The sequence below is a fragment of the Orbicella franksi genome, chromosome 9 (genome assembly GCF_964199315.1).
Source record: "Orbicella franksi chromosome 9, jaOrbFran1.1, whole genome shotgun sequence".
In the NCBI taxonomy this organism is placed as follows: Eukaryota; Metazoa; Cnidaria; class Anthozoa; order Scleractinia; family Merulinidae; genus Orbicella; species Orbicella franksi.
This window is the reverse complement of record NC_138153.1, coordinates 20,913,087-20,929,776: the sequence shown is the minus strand read 5'-3', so window position 1 is coordinate 20,929,776 and position 16,690 is coordinate 20,913,087. Positions and strand designations below refer to the sequence as shown.

Sequence of the window (16,690 nt, the reverse complement as noted above, 5' to 3'; positions counted from 1 at the left end):
GGGACAACCTTTGTCGAAACAGCTATATACATGTCAAAATTCAGGCACATCTGAACAAAAATAGAAAATGACCTAAAATGGCACAAACATCCCTTTTGCACCAATCCCTTCTGTTAGCCTTGAATATCCAACAGAAAGGCTCATGTCAGCATTTTTCTTAAAAAACAAAAAACATTTTCTTCAGAGATTTTCTCAGAATTTGGTTTTACATACAAGAAAACTACTTTTGGTATGTTTTTAACAACAGAATTGGTTATTAATCAACACCGTCATTAGAGTCCCTTACAAAACTCGTTTAGTTTAGCAAAAATACTGTCTGACCTTTACACTGTACATGTAGCTTTTGCAAACAGACAGAATCTAATCACTTGTTGAATAGTTAAGCAAAGTTAGTGTAGTTTATTTCATCAATTTCAACCCTAGCATGTGTGTGGCATGTAAACTACGCCTACGTAATGCACAGAAGATGTGCACACTAACAAAAATAGGCACCGTCCTTAATAGAGGCAGGTTGTCTTGATACTCTAAGTGGGAAAAGGGAAAATGAAAACAAGGGAAAACAAAACTATCTTTTCCCAAGGGACCAGTAATTGCTAACTAACAATAAATAATTCATTTCTAACTTTGAGCTCAATTTTTTTTTAAAAGACTGTGCTATTAAAATAAAGCAGTTGAAACTTCATTGTATTACCATTGTCACCTTACCAACAACAACAATCTAGGTAAAGCCTTACTCTGCATTTAAGTACTGCTCGTAAAAATAATTTACTCTAGAGCTCTTTTTGTTATCCATAGTAAGAGGTTTTCTGATTTCATTCACAAGGCACACTCAGTCTTCAGCCTCATCGTACCCCCACTACTTTGTGTGTGCCTGAGCCAGTATTTCATGATGTGACAAGACATACACTGAAGCTTGCTCAAGGATTTCCAGTTCAGAAACTCTTACTGGCAGCATTCACTGGTTCTTGGCTGGCTGCTCCTACTGTCCCAGGGTCAGGTGGAGTTCCTTTTGAACTCTGGCAGAGATACTACTATCCAAATATCAGAGACCAAATGGTGGCTAAGGTAGAGAAATGCACTAAAAAAGTACTAACCGACTAAAAAATACTCTATTATGACTTCAGCTGCAATCCTTTGTGAAGCGGTTTGATTTTTATTTGATAAAATGTCTTGTAAAGACTGATTGTAATGTGAAAATGGTGCTGTAATCATGTTGTTTTCCAGCTTCTTTGAAGAAAGTGTATTCTCAAGACAAAGAGTTTCACAGTCCGGATACTAACTAGTGTATGCCTTATATGTCATAAAAATTTTTCTATTGATTTGTAAAAACTGTGAGACGTCTTGAGATGTCTTACATGATGTGCAAGTATTGAGCCTTTGAGGAACCTTTTAACTTGGAAAATCCAAGATGTAGGTATGGATGGGAGATTTGCTCAATCCTTTACTCCTTCACTCCTTTGGTTGGGTGACCAAATGTGAATACCACGTGTTGTAATGATTTCTTTTTTTCTTTTCTTTTCTTTTTTACTTACCTTTCCAAGGTGATATCAGTGACTGCAGAACACCAAGCCCTGTGTAATTACTTAAGTATTTTCTTCTATTCATCAACTGTTTGTTCATATCATCTTGTCATCTCCAAATGTACTTACACTACTGATAAATTGTAGTGAAATGTATCACTCAAACTCTTCTCAATGCTCCCAGATAAAAATTTTAATCATGGCTATATTCATTCAAAAATTCATATTTTAATATCTTTGGAAGTCAATAAACATTACCTATGCAGTTAAACTGATCACTCAGTGAGGAAATCGTTCCACATCCACATCAAATTACTTTATACATCGGTTAGCAGAATGGCAAAAAGTCTAACAGGAAGGGAAGGAGCGAAGAGGAGCGAAGGAACAAAGGATCGAGCTAATCTTCCATCCATACCCAAACTTGGATTTTCCAAGTTAAAAAGCTCCTTACTTACAAGTCATTTCAGACATCTCAAATGCACACATGGAAGTCTCACAATTTTTACAACAGGAAAATGGTAATGACATTTAAGGCATAATCTCTCTCATTTTTCTTGCATTAAATGCCCATCTAGACTAAGCAGTTTTTTCTTTATATTTATTTTGCATAAATAGCAGTCATCAAGTTCATTCTGAAAGTGTGGAGAGGGTTTTTAAGTCTTTCTAGTTTTGTTAACCTTTACCAAACTTCAAGAGTTAAGTTTTCCCCAATTAGTAGAGGGTTATTTCCCTATCTGCTAAATATCTCGACACATTAATAAAATTTATGTATGTATGTATGTTCCAGCCTCTGAGAGCAGGAAACATTTTTGTTGAGTATCAAAACTGACATCTGCCAATTGATTTTAAGTTGAACATCAATAAAGTTGTTTTTGCCACAAAGACAAGGTGCTCAGTTCATTTCATATCTGACTGACATTTTGTAGTTACTTTATTATATTATTTTTTGTATTTTAAGTCTGTATGCATGCACCAAGGTAAACATTTGGGGACTACAAAACTTGTTGCAATTTTTGGTAGAGCTGAACAAATTTTGTCAGCCCAATTTGGATGGACCATTAGTTTAACGGTGTTATATTAATTTTATTTTCACATGCAGGCAAGTCTGCCACTTGCAAAGCTGTGTGCAATGGTAACTATGCAGAAACAAGGTGAAGCAAATTTCCAGACCTTCTCCTTACCATTGAGAGTCCTTGCTGCAATTGAGGTGGATAATATGCGACAGGATAAAGTGCGAGACAGTGGCTTACTTGACATCACTGTTAAATATCAGCAAGTGAAAACAGAGGATCCAAAAGGAAGACATACAGCAGTGATGGAAGACAACAATCAAGTTTGTTTATCACTTGGAGTGTTTCAAGCCTGTGGACTCAAGGTGAAGTGTCTCATGCATTTCGTCACAGTTCAAATTTATCATCTTTCATATAATTATTCATTTCAGCATTTCCTCACCATCTACGGGTATGTTACGAACTCACAATGAGACCAGCTCCCAGTTGGCTTGATAACTCAGTTGTTAGGGCACTGCACTGGTACTGCAGAAGTCATGGGTTTGAATTCTGCTCAAGCCTTAATTTTTTTCAGGCTTTAATTTCACAGCTGCTTAAGTTGTGCATATAACTGCAATGATCAATCATGTCTTCATACAGTTACAGTGTTGTAAGTTAGGTTTTGAACTTGAAAGTTCCAAACCTAAAGTTGGGTAGTATAATAAATTATTATAATAAAATAGTGTAACTTAATTCAGTACTGATAGCTTAGAGTAAAAGATGGTTATTAAAGGATCTCTTTTCAGATTGGATCTGGGTTTGTAGGCTTTGATATAAAATTGTGATAAAGTATTGCCATATGATTGTAATTTCTGCATTTTGGCATGGTTAATAATTCTGGTGTAACAGCTTTCAATTAGGTTCCAATTCTTAAATTGCAACATTTTGGGTTCCTTCCCCCATTGATTTTACAACCCAAGAATCCTGCCCTCCCCCCTCCTTGAAAAATCCTGGATCTGTCCATGACTTACAAACTTCGTTGTTCGCGGAGAATGTGAAAAAATTGCTTAGTCACCTTTACTGATTTTGTAGGCCAGTGTTCATTGTGGAATGTCATTTCCTTGACCCAAAGATTTTCCCAGGTGAAGTCAGCCACAGTATTTTTGTTTACTCATAGGCAGCAGCACTTTTTCATGTGGAATCCAACCCCAGCCTGTCATATCCTACAGAGGTTGGTGTCAACACATACATTGTGCTGCAGTTCCCACTGGGAAAGAAGCTCAAGCATGTGACAAGGACTGTGGCACGGACATTCAGTCCTGAGTTTTCATACAATGCAGATATATTGTTACCAGTAGTGTTGCCATCTGATGTAAGTGGTACTAAAAGAAATCTGAGTTTAGCAGAACAGCTGGAAAAATCTGAAATGGTGTTTGAAGTTTGGTAAGTTTATACTTTGGATAGTGGTTTATTACATTTCTTGCAGATGAGGAGTAGTTAAATGTGGGAGTACTCAGTAGTCTAATGGCTTAAGATCCAGACATTAAAATCTTGGTCCATGGTGACCATTTTCCCTGTGCTGTGTTCTAATGGTCAAGACAATTTTAATTGTCTTGTGATAATTAGAACTATTACAAGCATCTTGTGAGACAAATAGATTTGGAGGAGTGGCTGACCTGCAATGGCCTAGCATCCATCAGGAGGAAAGAGCAATGTCCTGAGTTGCTTAATGTTGTGGAAACTACCATTGGAAGGCTGATGGATAACTGGTGCTTGAGTCATTTAATCAAAATTATATACTTTATTTATGACATATGCAAGGTTTTGTATCCCTTTTGACATGTGCAAAAATACTGTAAAACATTGTACAGCTATGCTCGTAAGATTTTTGTGCATGTCTCCTTATATGTTCAGTTCTGTAGAGTTATATGTTAGTTTTTTTTTAATCTAGCTCATTTTTTCTAGGTTTGCTTTTGTTAAATCTTAATAGAGGACTCTGTAAACCACTTTGTGATGTAGGTCTCCTTATTAAAGATTATTTATTATTATTAATACCAAACCTTGCTTAAAGTGCCCCTATGATTAAATTCTCGATATCTATTTTTTTACATTTTCATACACAATAGGTCTTGCCTAGATATCTTGCCTAATTTCAATCTCTTACGAACATTTGGACCTCTGTTTCTGAGAATTTACTGCTGCCATTAATTTTCCTTGTTCCAAGTATTGGCTGAGAATTGGAGTAAATGACGTCATTCACTCAAAAATACCTCACAGGTTGAAATTAAGATAACAAGTATTGTAGAAAATTGCACAAATATAAGAGCCGAAGTTTTTTTATTCTTTATGCAAATTGTGTACTAATTGTTATCATAATTTCAACCCGTGTGGTATTTTTGAGTCGAGAATTGAGAATTTCATCATAGGGGCACTTTAAAAGCGTGTTGTGAAAGCAGATTGTACAAACTCTAACCAGGCATCAAATGTCACGAGGAGTGAGTGGTGACCAGACAATAAGATCAGGTATGGAGCAAGTCAAGTCTGGAGGGCAGAGAGATGTTTTGCTTGGTGTGGGAAAAGTACCTCTTGTCAAGCTTCTTGCTCATAAAACAGGTTGGTCCACCTAATTTCATCTTCTAGCAACATTTGAATGCAAATGGTAAATTTTTGACTGTGTATAGTGTGTTAATTTACTTTGATATATTCACCAATGTTCACTGAGCCTGAGGCGAATAATTGTTTTAGAATAATTTTCAGAGGTGAATATCAAGGACTACAAAATAACAGACTAAAACATAAAATCGCAGATGTAATTGTTCGTGTGCATTCATGTTTCTGTAGCCATAGTTTTAATAATAAGCTTACATGTACATCGATCATTGAGTTCGGCAACAAAACAAATGAGCGAAACACTATGAAAAATAAATCCATCCAGTACCTTTGTTTTATCGTTGTTGACTTCCTTCACAGTTGACATGATCACCTAAAAATGAGTAGCTTAAGCCTTTAGTTTGAAGAAAAATAAATTTTAATCAATCGACGCAACCACTGTGTTTACGATTTTTAAAAGCATTCAGTTGAATGCAAGTTCTTGATAAGATTTTTGGTCCAAGGGCGACAGCAGTCATTCTGAAAATTCTCCCCTGTTTCATGTATCCTGGACTTGGAGTGATGTCTTTCGAATGAATGAAAACTTCATTCAGCAACTGTTCGCCATGTTTACTTTCCGAGATGGCAAAGATGGCAAGCTTAGTAACCAAGCTCTCTATAGTGTCATATGATGAGGGTTTTCAACCAATCAGAATGTCCAATTCTTATATTCACCTCTGGAAATTATACTAAACATACAATTGTATGATAGTTCAGGTGCTGATTGCCGCTGGAACCAATATAGTACTTACAATGAAGGAGCTGATACAGCAAAATATGTTGAGGGACTACTCAGACCTTGAGTACGTACATGTATGGAGTTTAATACAGCTCTGTTTCGTAGGCTAACATAAAGTTAGCCCACTCATCAGTTAGTTTCCATATACACTGAAGCCTACTAAAATACACATGAACAATATGGTCGAGCAAGACGCAATAAACTGTTACAAAATATCGTAAAAAACGGTTACAATCAATGGTTGCTTGTTCAAATGCACTTCTAAAATTTAAGAACTTATACGCGTGCTTTGAACATGTTAATATTTTAAGTGCCAGTGTGGGCACGCTGGGAAAACGAAATGCAATTGGTAAACTATAATCTAAGAATGAACTTTTTTAGGTGCCAGCACGTAGAACTTAGATGTAACAAAACTGTTCTTAAGAACTTGGCACAACCAACACAAGACCAGGCTGGAAGAACATGCAACTGCAGGAAGAAGGACAAATGCCCCTTAGAAGGAAACTGCCTTTCTAAAGGAATCGTTTATCAGGCCAAGGCGACGTCTGAGAGCAAAACCCGTAGGTGTCGTTCAACAAGGAAATGCACAAGAACAACACAGAACTTGGCAAACACATCTGGCAGAGTAAAAGTAAACAGCAACACTACACCATCAAATGGAAGATCCTTACCAAGGCGAGACCCTACTCAAATGTGACAAAGCGGTGCAACCTACGCACGACTGAGGAGCACTTCATCATCACCAAACTAAAACTGGCGACACTAAATAAACGAAACGAACTAATTTCCACATGCCAGTACCGATGAAAATTCATTCTTAGATATTGTTAACTAACTGCATTTCGTTTTCCCAGAGCGCGCACGCTGGCACTTAAAATAATAACATGTTAAAAGCATGTACATAAGTTTTAACATTTTAGAAGTGCATTCAAACAAGCAATCTTTGATTGTAACCGTTTTTTTTACAATGTTTTGTAACAGTCTGTTGTAATGGTTTATTGCATCTTACATAACCATATTGTTGATGTGTATTTTAGTAGGCTTCAGTGTATATGGAAGCTAATTGATGAGTGGGCTAAATAACATATGCACGCAAGATCTGAGTGGTCTTTCAACACATTTCATTACATATATACATGTAGGGCTGTAAGAGCTATTTTTCATGTCCATGAACCATAGTTTTAAGAAAGCTGTTTATTTCTGCTTATGAGCCTGTAAAGTTTTGGGCTCAGCTGATTTAGACAAGCCTCGCTTCTCTGTTCACACTTTCCTATGAGGTTTGTTGCTGTTAGTCTGAGGAAATACTTTACACAGGTTAGTGTTCTAACCAATCACTCTTATACCAATATTTTCCCCTAGTTAGTTATGGATAGACTAGATGTAAACAAACCTCCCAGTTGCATCTACACTCAGAGTTGATAACAGGATTTCATAAGAGTCTTGTTGGTTAGTACATGCTCATGCTCATCACACAGGAGTCAAAGGATGGTACCCAATATACTTGCCTAGTAAAAGTGGCATGCATGATGGTGATGTGGACAAGGTTGTTGGAGGGTTAGAACTTAGTATCCAATTCTCAGAAGCAGAGGATAGAGACCATGTTATTCACCTGTCAAGAGGAGTTGGTTGGTCTCCACTGCCTGAGATAGATTGTGATGAGGAGTGGCTGGACAAAGAGGATCTATCCAAAAAGAAACACTGGGAGTATTGCTTGAACATCAACAAGGCTTGGATTCCTTCGTCAGAACTTCATTCTTTTCAGGTGTCAGTAACAAAACGGGATAAAGATATCAGGGCTTATGCACGATACAAGCTCTACAACAAAGGTACCCATTTTTCTTGCATATAAGGTACCCTTTAATATGAAATAACATGCCAAAGTACTGAGAATTCCAAATTATTGTGTTCCGGGGTGTCCAATTGATGAAATCGATGACAATTGATACCAATCAATACATGTCAAGATCAATTAACAGGGCTGGAAATAACAGTCGGTCATCGGACAGTGTCCGACCAAGTTTTAAATATGTCCAGCCAATTTCACATTATGATCGGACATGATGTCCGAACATTTCACTAACACCAAGTTACATGTATTGTCTGTCCATGAAATTTAGTTAGATACATTGTTGAAACCTCGAAATTGCGACCAGTTCAGTCGCCAATGCAGCTAAAATCTTTGGCGACCAAAAACTCTGGTTTAGTCGACAGCCGAAAATACATCTGCGTTCACAGGCTACCATAATGGCGGCTACGTTTCTCTGTGTTGACGATCAATAACGGTTATTTTCTCAGACATTATGTCCTTCCAGGAATACATAGTCAAAGATCTTTGCTTCTATAACATTCAATATAAGAAAGGAAGGCAATCTATCCTTTTGCTTTGCTGTAAGAATTTCCTCACATCGGGAAATTTGCAAATGGGTCGCAAATGGCTGATCATGTTTGAAATCGCCCTATAATGCATTGCAAACCCTTGAGCATTGAGTTCGTGATGTATGCCTACCGATTGTGTCTCTTGGAATGCATGAATCTTTCACAGACATTACATTCGCTATGTATACAAAATTAGCGGCCAAAAAAGTCTTGGAAATTTTTTTCTGTACGGCTTTTGTGTATTGAGTTCTTTTCTGAATAAAATTCCTACTTAGTCGTGAAATGGCTACGCAAGAAGTTTTTTTAATTTTGGGCCCTTGACTCTGACAGTTTGAGCCATATCCTAGAGCCCATTATGGGCTCCTGCCATATCATAAAGCAGAAGTGTTCATCTTTCCTGTACTTGCCAAATAAAGCACTCTTCAGAAATCACCCTATTATGCATTACATGCATTGCGATATGCTGTTAGCCCTTCATGTAAGTACCCTAGAGTCAACTTTGGTTAGGAGCCTGCAACTCCCATACTAAACCCATGTCACGGTATTTTTACAAACCTGTCTATTTTCAGGCTTCTTTTCCCATGAAAAAGGTCAGTTCCGGGCTATAATATGAGCGCAAATCGGTAAGGAGAAAAATGGCGGCCTCAGATGGACATTTCGACCTAATCTTCCGGTGAAATTATAAAGTCCTTGATTGTGATTGGTCACTGAGGTTCCTGCGGGGGTCTGAATTTGCGGTAAATTCAAACTAAAAATAGATGGGTCTAAAGGCCGGGACAGGAATAATTGGAGTAGCTACACACTCCTAGTGATAGCAATCAATAGAAAACTAGGTTTGCTTGAAGAACATGTAATCAGGAGATAACCAGGAGGGTATTGATTAGTATTGATTGGCTGCAAATTTCATCATGTTTTTTGATCTACAATCTGTTGGGAATAGGCAGTTATGAGCTGGAGCATGAGCATGCCAATTCAAGCAATTGAAAATAGCCTTGCTTCTATCAAAAGTGTGAATTCCACGAGCATTTAACAACAAAAGTTTAAAATTTTCGTTGTTTCGCCCATATCTTAAGAGATAAAGCTATCCAATTCAAGTGAGAAAAGCTAATGTTAGCATTCTTTGTAAAACGCAAGCAGCAAGTAGAATTCACCAAATGAACAACAATAGTAAATAAAAATAAATAAATAAACAAATGCTACTCAATACATTCTAAATTAGACCTGGGTGAATAAGCCAATCAATGGGAACATTGGTTGTCGGTTGGGATTTGTTACTGGCCAGCCCAACCTCTCAGCCTTGTTTTATAGGCTCACTTCTTGTTTAATATAGATCATAAACAGATTATATCAATAAATATAATAGCAAAAAGGTTCTTAATCTGTAGTTAAAATTCACAATGCACTAACAACAACTAAGAGTTATCGTAGGCCCTAGTCTGCGCTGCCTTGTTTAGATAAATCGTTTGTTGAAAAATACACACCTAGCAGTCATGTGACTGAGTTACATGTGGAATTTACATGCTACTACTGATTTACAATAAAAAATTACACAAATGAATTACATCAAGACAAAGATATCCACTGCTAAACCAAACAAGTGTAATGCAAGTGTAATGCTACATGTAGATCACATAGACAGGATACATTTTTACTTCCGTTAATTTTATGAACAAAATTCGATCTGCCCCGATTCAACCCTTATTGACAAATAATTTTCAAGTTATACCTGTTTGCTTACTCTTGGAAAGTGAGCTTTAAACGATAGTTGTTAATCGGCTCATTGTGATCCCTAGATTTTCCTTATGTTATGGTTGCATCTAATTTTTTGGAACTTAAGTATTTACAACCCTTTATCAGAAGGGTTTCCTAAAACAGATTGTCACGCAGTTTCGAATTCCATGTCTTCCATTCCAGGAGTGTTTACACTGCTCTGTATTGAAGACAAATGTTGCTTTATTTCATGGAATGAAATGATACTGATATCAGATGAAATGAAAACCAGTCAACGAGAATAAATTCTGACTAATTTACATATTGTGTCAAAGTTTAGACTATACTCTCAGGCATGCTAAAAATAAAATGTAAAGTAAACAGAATTCAAGCATTATACTTCGGTAGCACTATGAATGCACAAATGCAATTCGATCTGGCCTGAAGCCATTGTGATATGTATACAGTGGGATATTCATCATAGACCTAACAATTAATTTTTGTGAGTTACACCTGTTTGCTCATTTGCAGAAAATGCGCTTTAGAGGTTAGTTTTGAATCCACTTGTTATCTTTAGATTTTTCTGCATGACTGATACCAGCCACTTTAACCTTTCAAGCCTTATTTTTGTTGTCAAATGTGATTTAAATGCAAGCAAGTTGTGTTAAACAGATGGCTCAGCCACTTACAAAATAAATGGCTAAAAACAGCTTGTCACAAATACAAATGAAGAAGCTAGTCATAAAAGGGGATAAGTGACGATTTTGGTTGCTTTTCTTTTTTTTTGCTCCAAATTAGTTGAATTTTTGCATGTGGTCTTCAATGTAATAGAAAAACGTGGTTCTGTATTTTTGACGCTGGTTTTTGCTTTGTTTTCGAGTTAAAACGTAGGTAAAAAACTTGGCTTTTCCTAGCCATGTCTTTAGGAGTTTATTTGTTGAACAGCAAACAGGCAGACTGTTTATAGTGTATGAAGTCAAAACCAAATCCCACAGCATATAGAGCAGAAATCTGGGAACAGATTGTTTACATCGGCTATTGTGACGTGAACACAACACGTGAATCGATCAAGCGTCAAACGAAATGCCATCAAACAAAAAAGAGATGTGCTGCATTAGAGCTCTGTCAACTAATATCTTAAGCATTGTTTTAAAGTACCTTGTATGCCTGCCTGGTGGTTGAGAGGCATCATAAAGCCTCGATAAACCCATAAGTCATCAGCACGTTTTAAAGAATCAAAATGTGTTCTGAAACTTTGAAGGCAGCTGATATACCGTAATCGTGTTATCGGCGTTCGAAGTCAGATCGAGCCAGGTAGCAAAGTCCAAGAGCAGTTCGTGCCCAAGAAAAATACCCTCTGGTGAGTTGTGGCCCATTTGCCAAGCGTTGCTAGGGTCAAAGTTTGGAAAGCGAGAACTGGTTTTAGAGTGATAAAATTTGTCTTGTATGGACCGCCATGTTTTCCCGCGCATGAGGTGTAAAGACCCTTCCCGGCATGCATTGCGATTACGTTTTGCGGACGTTTCTCGAACTGGTAACTAGATTTAAACATAATAATGGCCAGCAAGTGGCGATCGATTGTAACAGATCTGTGATCCAGTTTGCATTGATTTTATTTCAAATCGGCATGATTTGTAGTGTTTTGAGCTTCTGGGATCGGTGGACATGCAGATGTATGGAGACCCGTACATTGTGCAGAAGGGTTAATCTGTTAATCTGTTAGCCCTATTTATAGAGCGTTTTCACGTGGAGTCATCAAATTCTTAAATCCAAAACTAAACAGCCACCAAAGTTGTTATCCTCATCAGGCATAAGAGGTACCAGCGCATTTTGAACTTGGAAGTTATGGCGGTGCATGACATAAAGCTACGATCACGTTTGTTGAAAACTATGTTTTATCTCGTGATTTTTTAGCCATTTAAGACGTTGCCGTATTTGGAAAAGTGCTTATTGAAATGTTTATTTGTTTTATTTTATTTTTATTTACACCTTTTTTGACCTGAAATCAACATTTTTGAGCTTACACGTTGCGTGAAATTACCATTTTCAGGAGCCCATCAGGGCTCCTACCATTTTGCTGTTTTCTAAGTGAAACCAACATCCTTGCCGTCACGTGTTAGTGTCAAATCAACATTTTAACCTATTTAGACTTGAAATCAACATCATTGAGCTTATGCGCTGCGTGAAATTGACATTTTGCTGGTTTCTAAGTGAAACCAACATCCTTGCCGTCACGCGTTAACATGAAATCAACATTTTAACCTATTTAGACCTGAAATCAACATCATTGAGCTTATGCGTTGCGTGAAATTGACATTTTGCTGGTTTCTAAGTGAAATCAACCTCCTTGCCGTCACGCGTTAACATGAAATCAACATTTAAACCTTTTTTGACCTAAAATTAACATTTTTGAGCTTATACGTTGCATGAAATTGACATTTTGCTGCTTTCTAAGTGAAATCAAAGTCCTTGCGGTCGCAGCGGGCCGAGCCTTTGTTATGTTAAACCGAGGCAAGACTGCGACTTATAACAAAGGCTTGGCTTGGCTATTATAATAAAGGATCGGCTCTGTTTATCATAACAAAGGCCCGGCTTCGTTTATTTGCAGCCTCGGCGGGAAAAGGGCGTTAGGTATTTTAATCAAAAGTGAACTTTGTCGAAAACGCTCCAAAATTCACATGCAGTTTTGTTTAGGTATGTTTAGCAATGTCCCGTAGTTTTTCCGCTAAACTTTGCTTTGTTTTCGGGATATTGCGTACGCAAAAAACCACTCGCTTTTCCTAGCGACGTCTTTATAAAGCAAAGCAAAAACCAGTGGCAAAAATACAGGGACATGTTTTTCTATTACAGTGAAGACCACATGCAAAAATTCAGCTAATTTGGAGCAAAAAAAAAGAAAAGCAACCAAAATCGTCACTTATACCCTTTTATGACTAGCGTCTTCAAATGTAGTTACAAATGGTTGAGTCTCCAAGGTCTACATCCCAGTCCCCTAAAAAAAAGAATTAATTAAGTGTCTTGAATCTGCACAGCATGGTTGAAACCTGATTTCGAAAATCAATAGCACCAAATGCTGTCAGTTCGTTGTTGGTTTTATACCTGTCTTTCCTAGCCAAAATTGATTGTAACCCGAGAGTTTCCAGAACCGCCCTTCACAGGAATCTTACATTTGGAACACAAATAATGATTACCCAGGAATGTCTTACACAGGAATTACATGATAGCAAACATACACCAAGGTCACTTGGACACGAGGCAAAAACAAGGTCATAGAAACAAGCCATCCACAAGATCGGATTGAAAGTGGTCAAGCTGCCCGTGTTCGCTAGTAACTTTGAACACATTTCTGCATTCTCTATTTTTCTTATCAGCAGTGAACTGCTTGCCAACATTTACTTCGGAGCAGCAAAGATGGTATCCTTTGATGAATGCATGTATGGAAAATTCTCCTTCGATCAGCATTGCAAGAACTGTTACAGCTAACTAGCTACAACCAACTGCGTAGTGTTACAGGCGTGTGTAACATGGTATATGCTTTGTGTTGGGAAGTCTGGGTATGACTTGCTTTGCCAATCAATAGCAATCAATGAATGGCCTTTGTGCAATTATTGATTGATCATTGATTGGCCGATACCAATTGATACCAATTTGCCAATTTTACCAGTTCATATCGATTGATCGCTTACTTTTTGGATCATTCATTTCCATCAGTTGGACACGCTGGCATCTGTTTGTTCTAACAGGGGTTTGTTATGGCAGTGTTCTGTAACTTGCATTTTAATGTTTAGTTAATTGCTTTGGCTGAATTGAAGAATGCTGTTCCTTTCAACAGGGACGTAACTATATAGGGGCCCATTATACTGTTTTTAAAAGTTTTAAACAATAATTGTTAATTTTACTCTAAATTAATTCTTCTTTGCTAAAGCTCCCATATGCTCAAGAGTGTCATCTGTGAAAGATTCTGGTGATGGTAAACTCATTTGTGAGCTGAAACATTGTAAAGATGTTGTACTGCCATCATCACCCTCCCTTACTTGGCAAATGAGAGAAGAATGTTTAGAGGTCCAGTTATGGCTCAGAAACATGAGAAATGCTGAGGTTAAAAACCCTAAGAAGAGAGACAGATTAGTGGGATCAGCATTTGTAGATGTTTCATCATTGCTTCTTGGCCAGCAAAGGAAGCATAGACAAATAAGGTGAGAATCTTGCTATTTGAAAGGAAAAGTACTGAGTTTAGGTGTGGTTACTCTGATGTTAACCTGGTGATATAAAACGTAGATTGATTTTCAGCTGTCTCCTCTGGTTTCTACTGGGACAGATGTCTAAATCGAAAAACTGCTAATCTCAACTTCAACATGATTTTGTCAAGGTTATCCAGTTTTGTGAAGGAAAGATTGCCTGAATGAAGGATTACAGGGGCAGAATAAGTTTTACTTGTAAAGTGACATGAAACTGATTATAAATGTTTTATGCATGTTTTTGAATGGTATGTACTGATTGCTTAATGCTAGTCTTTATCAATTCTGCATCCTCAGGGCTCGTCACTAACACTTACCCTCTTCCCATTGGAAATTAAATTTACTTCTTGGAAAGTAAAAAATAGAAAATGAATCAAAATACTTAATTACCTGATCTGGAAAATAAATTTTGAGCCATGCTGGAAAGTAACTGTTAAGCTAAGAAGGCGTTAGTGAAAAACGTGTTTATAAAAAAATAATCAAATGATAAGAATAACCAGATCCAACAATGATTTTCTGTCTTCAAATGGACAAGTTTACACCCTTCTAGCATTAACCGATCCACGATATTGGAGTATCGAGAGAGCTACCAAGTGGGTCTGGGTACGATGAATACACGTGGTATGTTAATCAAATCCACCATTTTGGATGTCTCCTCTGGGCTTCATTTCGAAAACTAAAATTTTGAGATGGAAAGTAAAATTTGAAATCTACTTTCCAAAGTGGAAGGTGGTGTAAACAGTTAGTGTCAAGCCCTGATCCTGAAGTAACTTGCAAATAGCGCAGATCTGAAGTAGAGAAGTAATAAAATTTTTTTCTATTTTTGTGGTACAATTTTTCAGAACTTTAGGTAAGCATTTAGCAGTCTGGTGAATTTCAATTTACAGTTTGCACTTAAATTAACTCAAAATTGTCTGTTTATACAAATAGTATTTTTACTATTTAGCATCTGTGGGTTGGAAGTTTTTTTTTCAGGAGTAAGCAACCAGGGAAGACAGCTGAAATTCAAGTTAGATAAAACTGAGTTGGTAATTAAGTAGCCAGTCTTCAGAGCAGTAAATAGGTGACAGACTAAATCCTGGCCTGATAGAGTCTTAACATATTCATACATTTGTATACATGTAATCAACTGAAGTGGTCGCATTGCTCTCAGGTATTTGAATGTGTAAGGTTACGTCTTCACGTGGTTTGACAGCTAGGAATGCCATGCAGAAAAAAGTCATTTAGCCCGTGTTTTCATGAGAGATGTTTACCTTGGTTTTGTTTTAACTTTACTGAAGTGAAATTTTCAATCATGTGAACACAGTAGCAAACCTCGGTAAATGGCGGCAAAATCAAAAGTAAGCCAACCTGGGTTTGTGGACAGTTGAACGCCTCATCAGGCATGGTTTAGCTCTGTAACCGAGGAAAAGCAGACGTTGTCGCGACATCTTGGCTGCAAGTGTTCACGCGTTCCGCGTGTGGAGAAGAGAAAAATAAACAAAGATTCCTCCTAATGTAAGTAGGTTTCAGGTCAACGGGCAAGAAAAAAGTGAAGTAAACTCATGTTTAGGCAAAGAAATCCCAGAATGCTGTTTTCCATTCATCGTCAAGTGCCGTAAGTGTTTCCTTTCTGTTAGGAGCTCAGTAGCTGTACAGGCAGGTGTAAATAGAAGAAGACCTACCACAAATAGAGAGAAAAAAAAATCGAAATTGAGATCTATTTAGAAGAAAAGCAAATGTTGGAAGCAGCCCCGAATAAGAAGAAGTACTGGTAAACATTTAGGTAGCCTGGGCTCCGCGGCAGATGCCGTTTCAGGTTTTTTGCGGGAAGAGGCTTGGCGAGATATTAAAATTTTCTTTCCACTATTCATCTACAAAGCTTTACATTTAAGGAGAGTTTGGCCTGACATCACCACAAGCAAATTGACAATGATCTGCATTTGGCATTGAAGTAAAGTCAAATTTTATAATTTTCCAATAGTTTCTGAACAGCATTGCAACACTTGCTTTCCGAGAAAACCAGCTCAAACCATCCGTTGTATGCAGCCTACTTTAGTTGATTAGTTTCGTGTAAACAGCTTCTCTAACAACTGCGGTTTAGTTACGAAACCTCAGTAAGCAGTAACCATAGTAAACCTTCTCATGAAAACACGGCATTAATTTGCTCAGGTTATCCTTTACCCTGTATCAACTGATATTACAAGTGCATAACAGGTTTTGATTTTAGTACTGAAACCATACTCTAAACATTTTGAGTATTCAAAGCCATCTTCAGAGCCACTTAACAGATGGTGCATCAGTTCATGGTGCTCACATGTCAGGAGCTGAGAGAGCTACTCTACAAAGAAAGTAGCAAAAATACTTGAAATTGAGATGCCATATAGGAAGACACCTGCTTAACACTCACCCCCAATCAAATCCTTGTATTCAAAGCACAATAAAGTATCTGGGACTTCAAGAAACACCAGACAGAGTAATGACTTAAAC

At 37.4% G+C, this 16,690-nt stretch overlaps 2 protein-coding genes across 6 annotated transcripts in view; one reads left to right on the top strand and one right to left on the bottom strand.

Annotated features, from left to right (window-relative positions):
- LOC145498010 (uncharacterized) overlaps positions 1-16,690 on the bottom strand; it is a 380,464-nt gene that overhangs the window by 263,256 nt on the left and 100,518 nt on the right. The gene's annotated exons all lie outside the window — the stretch shown is intronic.
- Positions 1-16,690, top strand: part of LOC145497882 (C2 domain-containing protein 3-like) — a 280,776-nt gene that overhangs the window by 223,861 nt on the left and 40,225 nt on the right. For all 5 annotated transcript variants that reach the window (XM_081477749.1, XM_081477747.1, XM_081477748.1 and 2 more), the window contains 6 exons: positions 824-1,065; positions 2,620-2,895; positions 3,687-3,952; positions 4,986-5,122; positions 7,373-7,723; positions 13,909-14,179. In XM_081477749.1, the coding sequence (XP_081333875.1) occupies positions 824-1,065; positions 2,620-2,895; positions 3,687-3,952; positions 4,986-5,122; positions 7,373-7,723; positions 13,909-14,179 (1,543 nt within the window). The remainder of the gene's footprint in view (positions 1-823; positions 1,066-2,619; positions 2,896-3,686; positions 3,953-4,985; positions 5,123-7,372; positions 7,724-13,908; positions 14,180-16,690) is intronic.